General features: G+C 47.3%; 1 protein-coding gene across 1 annotated transcript in view; it reads right to left on the reverse strand.

Annotated features, from left to right (window-relative positions):
• Nucleotides 1-259: 259 nt before the first annotated feature.
• The window catches only part of tmcc2 (transmembrane and coiled-coil domain family 2), a 42969-nt gene continuing 30899 nt past the window's right edge, over nt 260-12329 (reverse strand). Inside the window, exons 4-7 of the mRNA XM_007899454.2 lie at nt 9464-9809; nt 6053-6641; nt 2527-2662; nt 260-1072 (exon numbers count right to left, since the gene is read on the reverse strand). Of these exons, the coding sequence (XP_007897645.1) occupies nt 761-1072; nt 2527-2662; nt 6053-6641; nt 9464-9809 (1383 nt within the window). The 3' untranslated portion in view covers nt 260-760. The remainder of the gene's footprint in view (nt 1073-2526; nt 2663-6052; nt 6642-9463; nt 9810-12329) is intronic.

Consider the following 12329-nt stretch of genomic DNA (forward strand, 5'->3'; position numbering starts at 1 on the left):
ATGAAGAGAAAGAGAGGTGGGTGGGGGGGGGGTGGAATATCCAGGAATGGCTACTTGTTTTAGTTACTTGGGACAAATTCTCAAGCACTTAAACGTATTTCTTGAGTTATGGACTGTGGCCTTCCCATAAAAGGACTGATTATTTATTTTCAGTCCATGGAAATCAGATCCAGGACAAGTGCCTTTAAACAACTCGTTTCAGAGAGTTTTTTTTCTTCTTCTTCTTTCACATAAATAGGAATGTGCAATGCGATCAAGCTCGGGTTAGAGAGAGAGGGGAATGTGCAAATCATTTCTGCTATATTACCCAATGCAATAGTCATAAATAAATAGGCAGTAACACAAACATTACAGACTCCTCCCTTCTTTTCCCCCCCTACAAAAAAGGAGACTTAAATATATTGTTATAAATTAACAAGGTGGAGGTGAGGTTGGGGGGGAAAGATGCAATACTGAGATGGTACTAGTCATTATGGACCATGTCGATCTGTCTTCCTTCTGCGTGCAGGTCTGCGCAGGGCAGTCTGGCAAAGCTGGCTTGGTCGCTATTCTCCTTTCGTCCCTTTGACTCCAGGCCTTATCGTGGTCCCAGGCTGCGATGCCGAGTACAGTTAGTTGCCTCGCTCACAATGTGATTGACAACAATGGGTAGTGGGAGGGAGGAAGGGGAGGGAAGGAGGGAGGAGGGGAACGAAAGGCCTGGAAACCTTGGAAAAATAATCACACACGGATCTGCCAGCCGCACCCACCACTGTCCACATCAGCTGATTAAGCCTATTTGTTGTGAGACGTGCACGATATTGTCCCACTGTTTCCACAAGGACACCAGGAAGAGCACCAGTAACATCGTGCAGAGCACTCGGAATCGGGTCTTCATGAGAGGAGTGATGAAGTTGGCGATGGTGGAGACGAAGACCAGAATGACCGCCATCAGGGCCAGGATGACGTTGATGAACTTGCCCAGCAAGGCCCTGGCGTTGGCGTTCTCTACTCCCTCCAGCTGCACCACCTGTTGCTGTTGCTGCTGGAGCTCCAGCTTGGTGATGCGGGTCAGGCAGGACTCCAGGGCTTCCTGCAGAGAGGCAGAGATCATGGAAATGAGAAACCACCACGCTACGCCAACAACAACCCGGTGACAGCTTGGCTTGGCTCAGTCAGCGGCCGTCTCATGTCTGGGTCAGAGGCAGTACGCTCAAGCCTCATGTCAGTGACTTAATAATAAAAATGATAAGCCTTCCATTTGATACAGCGCCTCATCCCGTCTTCCGAGACGTCTCAAAGCGCTTTCACAGAATATACTGTAGAGCGGGAGTGACTGTGTGGTTTGCGGGCGAACCGCGGCAGCCAATTGCGCGCAGCGGCGTCCCACAAACAATGGGGGATCGAGTGACAATCAGGAGAGTGGGATTGCAGAGACTAGTGTGGACTTGATCGGCCAAAGGGTTAATTAAAATAGCTCAGACCGGATGAGCTCATCACGGCTGCAAAACTGGGAGGTCACCAGACAGTGGATGCAAGCGATGCTCGAGAGCTGGATCAGACAAGCTCGGGAATGTGTCTGCTCAGCCACTTCTGCAACACATAGGAACGGTGTCTTGTCTATGAACAGTGCCGTCAGCAATACAAGGTTTATCTGGGATGTAACACTTCAAAGTCTGTTTGAATGAAGACGAACAACAGGATAGCATGCTGACCCAACCTCCCTCGCTCCCCACCACCCACACGTTCACAAACCACAGACATTCTTAACTGCAGACATTAAAAATACATTCTGTTTTCTCTTATTCACCCTTCTCTTCCCACAGCACTGCATGGCAGGCAGCTGAGGGGGCGGAAGCGATGGATTCATCACAGTCAAGGACACGGTGGCAAGTGGGAAGCTTGAGATCTTGCGGTCATTTAAGTCTGGCGAGTGAAACTGCTGAGCCCTGAGAAAGATTCACCAGGTCGGGAATTTAGCCGAAGCCGGATGTGTTGCCATCTGAGCAGGAAGATAAGATACCCCGAAGTAACCAGAAAATGAGCAAAACGCAGGGGGACAGGGGAAGGAGGTGAGATCACGTCATGGATGGCGAACAGACAAATAGTAATCCTTGCATTTACCTCAGCATCTATAAGGTGTAAGATGTCTAAAGGCTGTGGATTTTGGATGCATTCAACTTTTCAAGGCTGAGGTGAATAGATATTTGTTAGGCCAGGGGATCTAGGGTTACAGGGGTCATTAGACTTGAGGTACAGATCAGCCATGATCTTATAGAAGGCAGAACAGGCTCGAAGGGCTGAATGGCTTATTCCTATTTCTATGTAGTTGCTGTGTATTGATCGGCAAATTCACCAGCCAATTTGCAGTTAGCAAGGTCCCACAGACAGCCACAAAGTGAATAACCAATTTCATCTGGAGGACTGTTGGCCAGGAAACCAGAGGAAACTCCCTTCTCTTTTCGAACAGTGCCCTGAGAATCTGTGACAACCGTGTCAACAGGTAACCGGAGCTCAGTTTTATTAATGGTTTCCAGCAGTGTGTACCTGGATATCTCGGGCCCTCTCGTCAGACTGGTAGGCCACCTTCTCCTCCATGCTGGCAAGTTCCTGTTTCAAGTTAGACATCTCGTTCTGATGGAGCTCTGTCAGATCATTCAACTGTTCCTCCAGACGTTCATATCTATAAGGCAACCACAAACCTAATGTGTATTCAACTGATATCTTTTGTTGATAAAGCAAAGCATCAAACAGCTTGACTAGTCATGTCCCTTTTCTAATGATAAGTCACCATGTGGGCGGATGGAGGAATGCAGTGAATTTTCTTGGTTTTTCCTTCATTCCCCACATTGGGATGGGATTAGAGTAGAGAGCTCCAGTGGGAGCCCTTCAGTCAGGTTTCCGTGCTGCTCATAGCACAGAAACTGCCCTGGTCAAGGTCACCAATGATATCCTGACTATCTGTGACCAGGGCTCCCTCTGTCTCCTCGTCCTCCTCGACCTATCGGCAGCATTCGATACGGTCGACCACGCTATCCTACTCCACCGCTTGTCCTCCCACCTCAACCTTCAAGGCACTGTCCTTGAATGGTTTAGCTCTTACCTTTCCCACCGTCTTCACTTCGTCTCAACGAATGGCTTCTCCTCCACCCCCCGTACTGTCTCATGTGGTGTCCCTCAGGGCTCTGTCCTCGGTCCCCTCCTCTTCACCCTCTATATGCTCCCCCTCGGTGACATCATCCGCAAACATGGGGTTAACTTCCACATGTATGCGGATGACACCCAACTCTACCTTTCCTCCTCTACTCTCAACTCCACGACCACCGATGTCCTGACAGCCTGCCTGTCCGACATCGAGTCCTGGACGAGAGACAACTTTCTTCAGCTCAACGTGCGAAAAACCGAGGCCCTCCTGATTGGCTCACGTCAGCGCCTCCGCACCTCAGGCGCTGACACCATCAGCATCCAAGGCTGCACTCTCCACCTCTCAAAGCCAGTCAGGAACCTCGGCGTTTTGTTCGACCCTGAGCTGTCCTTTCTCCCTCACATCCGCACCACAACTGGCACCGCCTTCCATCACCTCCGGAATATCGCCAGATTACGGCACTACCTCACCCCTCACGCTGCTGAAACCCTGGTTCACGCCTTTGTCACCTCAAGGCTGGACTATGGGAACTCTCTCCTCGCCGGCCTTCCCGCCACCTCCCTCCACAAGCTGCAGGTCATTCAGAACTCTGCAGCTCGTGTACTGTCCCGCACCAGGCTTCGGGACCACATCACTCCTACCCTCGCTCGCCTCCACTGGCTCCCCATCCCCCAGAGGATTGATTTCAAGATCCTCATCCTCACCTACAAGGCCATTCACGGCCTTGCTCCCTCCTACCTCTCCAACCTACTATCCCCCTACCTACCTGCCCGTACCCTCCGTTCCTCTGGCTCCGGTCTGCTCCACGTCCCCCGCCCCAACCGCCCTACTATCGGTGGTCGGGCCTTCAGCCTCTCAGCCCCGAGGCTCTGGAACTCCATCCCCCAGTGCCTTCGCCTTGCTTCCTCCCTTTCCTCCTTCAAGGCCGGTCTCAAAACCTTTCTCTTTGACCGAGCCTTCAGCTCCCCTCTCGACTCTCTTCCTCCTCCTCGCTCCCTCCCTTCCCTCCCCTCACCCTGACCATTTCCCCCCTCCTCTCTCCCTCCCTCCCCTCACCCTGACCATTTCCCCCCAATGCTCGGGTCATGACCCAACTGTGCAGCGCCTTGGGACGTCCTCCTGACGTGAAAGGCGCTCTATAAATGGAATCTTGTTGTTGTTGTTGTTGTTGTTGGGAGATTGAGCACCAGCCCATACACAATGGGGGAGGGAAAAAAAGAGCAGGGGAAGAGGAGGAACATAGGAATTTGCTAGGTGTGATGATCAAGATCCATATAGTTTACCTTCCACAATCTTGGCAGTCGCTTGACATGTTGTGTCCCAAACTATATATTGTATCCGAGATTTTTTTTTACAGCAGAAAATCTATTTCATTTGTTCTTGAAACAAAGAACATTTTTTGCTTCCCCAGTCTTCCTAGGGATCCTGTTCCATAAGTTTACTACTCGCTCACTGAAGCAGCGTCTCTGCAGATTTGTTCTAAATTTACCCCCTACAAACGCAGACTGTGTCCTCTGGTTCTACTGTGCAGTATTAGATAAAACAGCTTATCAATAGAGGAGAGAGCTCTCATGTGCATCTCACTAGTGCACGTTTCATATAATAATATAATAATCATTGCATTTGATATAGCGCTTTTTACGTCTTCTCGACGTCCCAAAGCGCTTCACAGAATATACTGTAAAGTGAATTGACTGTATATTTGTGGGCGAACGCGGCAGCCAATTGCGCACAGCAATGTCCCACAAACAGTCGTGGATTGAAAATGACCAATTTATTATTGTTTTGGGTTTTTGGAGGGATTATTATTAGGCTCTGTGTGGAGTAAGGAAACTTGCCCGAGGTTCGGCCCTGACCCCCCGGGGATTGAACTCAGGTCTCTCGCTTTGCAAAGCGAGTGCTCTAACCACTGAGCTACAGGACTCCAGTGCCAGTTACACAGCACAGTTGGCTGAGGACTGCGGGAAAAGCTTCCAGTTTTGCCTTCTCCTGAAGCTCACACTTCGGTGACCTTTTAATGTGGGGAGGAAAATGGGAGATTAAAGAAAAGCTCGAAAGGGGGAAAGCAAATTAGTAACCGAACTGACTGCCCTTACATGTCTGACCGTCTTAAATTAGATTTAAAAATCATTTGATTTTTTTTTTTGGGGGGGAAGGGGAAGGGGGTGGGGGTGGGAGGGGGTGGGAGGGGGGGGAAAGGGGGCCATTATGATGGTTGAATGCGAGGCCCTGTCAACGATTTTGTGCGTCTATTTTAAGATGAATTTTGCAGGCAGCTGCGACGCCGCTTATCGCCAGGCGGTGGTGCTGCTGTGCCGGTACGAGGCAGCAGTCAGCGGCGCCGCCTGCAGTTCCTCGGAGATACTGCAAGTCCCGGCACCTGACCCTTTCCTTTCCACCTCCGGCCGTTCAGTTTATAAAGATAATGTAATTTAATTATTATACTTATAGTTTGACAATGTGGGAACGTTACAAAGCGGTTCACGGGGAATCGCTGTCCAGTTGCGGCGACTGTTTTTACTTTTCGCTACGCGACAAATAACGGTCACTGCGACTCGACGTTCGGCCCAACAAAACACACAGCCGATTCGCTTTAATAATAATAATAATAATCTTTGCATTTAATACCGCGCCTTACCAGAGGCTTCGAGGCGTCTCAAAGCCCTTCACAGGATAAACTGTAAAGTGAATTGCATGTGTGTTTTGTGGGCAAAACGGTATATTCTGAGACACTCTTTGAGACGTCCGGAAGACTTCGATAATGCCCTGTGTTAAATGCAAGGATTATTATTGTTATTTTTATGCAGGCAAACGTGACAGAAAAGTGTCGTTGGGAAGGGAGCTTGTTGGGGGAAGGTCCGCAGCCGTGTACACACACCCGTGTTCCCCACTTCCAAAGCCCATTACCACAAGTGTAAGCAACGCTACCTGTATCGCTCTTCCTGCAAACACTGGGTCATGTAGGCATAGTCTCTTTGTAGCTGCCCTTTCAAGTCCTCCATGGCGTCCTCCAGGTGCGACTGGCTGTCCTTGATTTTGCGCAGTTCGTCCAGGATAGTATCAAAGTTGTTGTGGTGGCTGTCCAGTGTGTTTGACTTGGGGCTGCCCATGCCCCCGGCGCCCGCCCCCGAGTTACTGCCAGCCGCGGAGCCGGACGTGGCGCTCGAACACTCGTCGTCGCTGCCGTACTTGGGGCTGGAGACCAGCGTGGCGCTGCCGCTCAGAGTCCTGGCTGCCTCCTCCGGGTGTGACTCGTCCAACGGGTCCTTCAGGTGGGCGATGTTGTCGGCGCTGCCGAACTTGTTGCGGATCAGGCTGGCAAACTCCCGGGGCTTGGAGACCACCGCGGTGTGGGTGGCCTGCGAGAGGCCCGACAGCCCTCCCTTCACTCCTTCCACTACTCCTCCACCAAAGCCGCTGATTCCCGCTCGCACATTCGCCCCCACGTCCTTGAGGCCCTGCTGCATGTCCCGAAGGACATCCTTGGGTTGTCTCGATGGACCATTCTGTTCGATCTCTACTTAGATGGCAAAGAGAAAAGCGTGCGTGTCAGGAATAAAGCGAAACTTTTCATCTGAAACTCACCAACGTTTGCGGGAATCACAAGTATTCGTACCCTACATTCAGAAACCAAAAACAAACGTATCATTCGTTACTCTGCCCGCCCTTTAGGTTGTAACTCGTGAATAATAATCTTTGCGTTTGATATAGCGCCTTACCACATCTTCTCAAAGCGTAAAGCGCTTCACAAAATGTACTGTAAAGTGAATTGACTGTGTAGTTTGAGGACGTAAAGCGGCAGCCAACTGCGCGCAGTAGTGTCCTGCAAACAGTCGTGGGTTGAGTGACCAAATTATTATCAGAATTTTTTTGATCGATTATTACCCCCATAAAAGGGATCTGCCAATCGAACTGAATCCTATTCAGTCAGGACAGGACACTTACTCATGGGGTAAGATTTCAGGCGGTGTAATGAGTTATTGCCATTGTTATTCACGACCGGATTTATAAATGCCAAAGTCCCTTCACGCAACAGCAAATGGAATTTCAACCCTTTGAAAGCGTGTTATAGGAATCTAGAGTGACTCTTCCTACTTAATTCTTCCCCACCCCTTCCAGCCAGGAATTACTTGACCTCTTACTCTGCATTCTGCCCCCTCCCCCCACAGATATCTGAAAGTTACCAAGTGTGTAATAAAAATCACATGTTATAGAAGGGTTTTGATTCAATGTTCACTGTGAACATGACTTCATCGCTGGCAGCATCAGGAAGATTAATGACCTGGATAAAGAATCTCATTACCTGCTCGGCTGTGGGTCTGAAATCCCGCTCCAAATATGAAAAGAACTGCACCAATACAAACTAATCCCTTTGTATAAATGCTGAAGTAGTTTTATGTTCCCTGAAGCACAGATTAGTTGTCTGGATTACATCCCGGAGTACAATAGATTATTACACTTACAGTTTGGGTAAATTGCATTACCTGAGTTTCAGATATTTAAGGAATTTATAGATGTGTAACTCATTGTCATTGTAACCCCCCCACATGAATCGCTGTCACCCATTCCCACCAGATCAACTGAAACTCCAGAGTCAAAATTCTGCACATGCTTAAAATTTAAGACAACAACAACAAAATTACGTTTGTATGGTGCCTTTCACGTCGGGAGGATGTCCCAGACGTAAGCTGGTGGTCGGGAAGAGCAAGGTCTTGAGATGGATCTTCAAGGGGGTAAGGGAGAGACAGAGGGACTGCGGGATGCAGTTCCAGAGTTAAAATTGAAAAGACAACTGAGGCCAGGTGAGGCTTTGGGGGATTAGAATATTACCTACACCTCCTCGCTGGCTGCTCTCCACGGATGAGATCAACTCTCTCAAGCCATAGCCACAAAGGAACCATTGTCTTGTGTTGTTAGAACTTCTTGGCCTGGAACTATCCCAGGGACTTCCCACGTTAAGTATTTATCCAGTTATTTTTTTATATAAAAAAGCGTAATTTGACAAATTTCTGTTTAAAAAAATATTTTCTGCTGTCTTCACCCCCACCCCCCACCTTCTCCAGGTTCCTTGATAGTTCCTGAACCTGTGGCTTGCTGCCTTTGCGATTTTGAAAGTATTGATAAATAATAATAATCTTTGCATTGATCTGAGTTTCTTGTACATTCCCTCTTTTCTTGGCTAAAGTGCCTAAGCTCAGCTAAACATACTTCATTTTATTACTATTATTCATAGCTCAGGCAGGCTGTGATTGGGGTTCCTCTCTTGGGGCACAAGCCCTGAACACATTTATTGCAAGTTTTGTTTATCAGTGTGCAGTTGAATGTAAGCATATTATTCTTATGGTGAGAGGGGCTGAGGAGGAGATAGAGGGGGCAGATATTGCAATATAATTTTTTTTATATCACAATCCAAGTAGCCTAATTTAAATTTTTTTTAAAACAAATTGACGGGCTGAGGAGAGGCTGAAATGCCAGCACTGTTACTCAGCACAATCTATAATAAGAATAATCAGAGAAGGTAACTGATGCTCTCAGCTTAAGGCAGCAATATTCCTTATTGGTGGTAAAACTCCTAAAGCCGGATCTCTGCTGCTGATGCTCCAATTACAAACATCAGATTGTGAAATGTGGTGGGCGCTCAGAGTGGGGCTCACTGAACACAAAGCGCAGTTTGCTTGCAATCTGCCCACCTGCAACCTGCCCCCATCTCCCCAAGGCAGGGTGCGGAAGGAACATGGAATAATGACAGTGAGCCTGGCAGTCCACGCTGGAGGCAGCCTAAAAGGGGCACTGCACTAAATAAAAGTAATAATAATAATCCCAACATTTGATACAGCACCTAAAATTCTCAAAGTGCCTCGCAGATCTATGCTGTCGCAGGCAATAGTTGACGAGCCTCACAAAATGAATAATGGCTGCTTCGGCAAAGTACTGGGAGCACAACCAACATGAGGTAGTGGCTAAAGCCACCTTTCAAGTTGAATAACAACAACTCGCATTTACACAGCGCCCCTCATGCAGGGTAGCGTCCCAGAGCGCTTGGCAGTGGCGGAGCACGATGCCGAGCAAGGGGGAGGTGACCAAAAAGAGACAGACAGTGCAGCCACAATGTCCCCACTTAAAAAAGATAAAAGGTTCTAAATCCTCAATGTTGTGAAGCAAAATATCCATGCACATACTGGAGTTTGAAAGGCATCTCTCCTTGCTGCACTGTTTTACTTAAGCCCACAAAGATAACGAGAATACGCCTCCTCTTTAAAAGGAATGTTTCCCAAGGCTCCACTCGTGAGAGGAGAGAGGTTCATCCTTCAGCGTTGCCTTATCCCATCTCACAATTACCTTTCAGTTTTCTGTGATAGTGTTCGAGCTTCTTGTGTAACTGGGCAATGGTCTGTGCTGATTTCTGATTCTTCTTCTCGAAGACCTGCTTGATGCGAGAGGCTTGCTGCTTGTCCGCGTTGTTGGCTAGCTTCAGGTACTCGGCCACATTGTCATCCCGGGCGGTCTGCTCGATTTTGATCTGCTCCGTGATCTTCAGGATCTTCTGGTGAAGGTGCTCTATGGCGGCCTTAGTCTTATGAGGGTCCGGGGTGCCGTCAGGGACCTCAAGGCTGATATTGGTGTCCGAGCCTCCATGGCTGGCGTTCCCTGGCAGCCCTAGGGTACTCACATCTCCCTTTTCAAGCTGAAAGAGGAAAAGAATACAGTTACACTCTGAACAATTCTCAAGACACTATACACACCTCCAATGTTCTTGACTCGTTCCTGAAGGTTCTCTACTCGTTTCTAAGGTACAGTTCCTGCCTGTTAACCCTGGAGCCAAAGTCCTAATGGGTAGGGTGGTCCTCGCTGGACAAGCAGCAGGAAAGTTTGCCAGACAGCAACATCAATGGCAAGCTATGTGGTTTTAGCTGGTTAGACACCAGCAGATACCCCAACGCACTCTGGGGTTCCCAAGCCTTAGCTCTTGCCAACCTGCGCCTAATGCTTTCTGGAATTAGCTAAGCAGGATGCGTCCCTCCAACGAGAGTAAACATCTTGTTCCAACAATCTATCTCTGGGATTACCATGTGTAGGTGGGATACATGGAAACCTCAGCTTTGTTTGGATACTCTTAAGCGTGGTGATGGGTTTCTATGTGTGTCACAGACACCCGTCAGTGGCCCTTACCCAAGTGGGCATTCTTTACAGGTGTGTCCAGAAGGTGACTATCAACAACAACAAGATTACATTTGTATAGTGCCTTTCACGTCGTGAGGACGTCTCAAGGCGCTGGATAGTGTACAGCATTTCAGACCCGAGCAGCGTGCTATTAAGGTATGAGTCGAAGAGAAAACTAAGAATAGTTTAGGCTAGGATTGGAGCAGTCATTAATCTGCCCTAGGGTGTGAAATGTAACTGTAAAGAGATTCTAGTGTGAAATCTCAGTGTCACATACTGTCACAGTGTGTGGTGATACACAGGGCAGTGAAACAGTTGCTGTGTTGCATTACAATTAAGTAAAACTTCTGTAGGTACGATATACTGCTGTTGGGGCTTCAATAGTGCAATCAATAAAGATTGCCAAATTTGTTAAGCACTTTCAGCCAATTCGGCACAGAATCACTGTACCTTAGGCTGATTTTCAGATCTAATGGTTTTCTCTTGCCGCATGACGGAAAAAGTTGAACTTCATGTTCAGAGGCCCTGCTGAAGTTGCCAGTATTTCCTGAGGCATGGTCTGCCCATGGCTAGTAATGTTCTGTTCAATAAGTTCAGTACTTCTCTGTCTCTACTGTGGATATTGTGGAACTACCCTCTTCACAACATCTGACTGCACGCTTATCATTTACTATCTATTTTATTTAGCTGACAGGAAGATGCTACTCTGCCTTGTAACTCATATAAGAGATGCAAAGCATAGGAGGTACAGCCACGTGAAGGAGGGGGAGGGAAGAGTGAGAAAGGGTAAAATGATGAAATGTGCAGACACATGCACATTTGGGAACAAACCACAATAACTATTACCAGTTATTTGTAGTGTTAGAAGGTTCAGTACTTCTCTGTCAGTACTTCTCGAGCAAATAAGAAAAACTGAAAATAAAAAAAGACAAAACAACAGTCTGGTTCTCTAAAGGTCACTCAATCCGGAACCGTTTGTGGGACGCTGCTGTACGCAACTGGCTCCCGCGTTTCCCCCACAAAAGATACAGTCAATTCACTATATAGCATATTCTGTGAAGCGCTTTGAGTCGTCTCGAAGACGTGATCAGGTGCTATATCAAATACAAGCATTATTATTCGTAGTATTATTATCCTCATCGTTATCAAGAGATTGCTCAATGAGAGCAAGGCTGATGTTACTTCATAAATGGTTTCACAATGTCACAGTACCTCTGAGGTTATCATCATCTGATTATTGTGGTCGAAGACGCAAGGCAGGAAGTTTAAGGTTCATTGTGCTGCTCTAGTTTATAAAAGTTGCAAAGTGATCAAAATTGCACAATGTAAAGAACTCTGGAATTACCTTCAGGATGAAGTTTTAGACAGCTGTGCTCTTGATTAATGATTGCAATGCACGGTAAACATCTGCAGATGCATTCGAGTAACAGTCAAGTTCAGATGAGGTCAAAAACTGTGCACACAACCATCTAAACCCAACAAAAATGCATCAGATAAAAAGCAACAATCTGGTTCTCTAATGGTGCTGAGTTAACTCACTGGAGACACACACCTTGTGATTTTTGTGATTATAACACAGAGATTATCATTTTATTAGGTCACAGTAGAGCTTCGGGTCAGGTATTCTGTGACCTGTTGTTTCAGAATGAGAGAGCTACCAATTGACACAGCCCTTGGTCTTTTAGACCGATTTGCATTAAAATATTAAAGATCACAGAGAATTGTAGAAACAATGTTCAATTCGGACTTGGAATCTATTCCTGGCTGTTCTTAATACAGCTTTTAAATTAAATCATAAATTAATAATCATCTATAATTCTGTATAATTTTACATTTCCAGACAAAATGGTCTGACAGGTTAGGACCAGGTGGAGTACAGTTCAAACAGCGGAGTTCTGTAGCTTTATGGTTAGAGCACTTGCCTCGCAAACGAGAGGACCTGGGTTTGATTCGTGGAAAGGCGAAGTTGGGCAAGTTTCCTTACGCCACACGCCTCTGTTTACTTAGCAGTAAGTATAAACCTGGATGTTATTCAATTGGTGGA

The sequence above is a fragment of the Callorhinchus milii genome, unplaced genomic scaffold (genome assembly GCF_018977255.1).
Source record: "Callorhinchus milii isolate IMCB2004 unplaced genomic scaffold, IMCB_Cmil_1.0 Scaffold19, whole genome shotgun sequence".
Lineage (NCBI taxonomy): Eukaryota > Metazoa > Chordata > Chondrichthyes > Chimaeriformes > Callorhinchidae > Callorhinchus > Callorhinchus milii.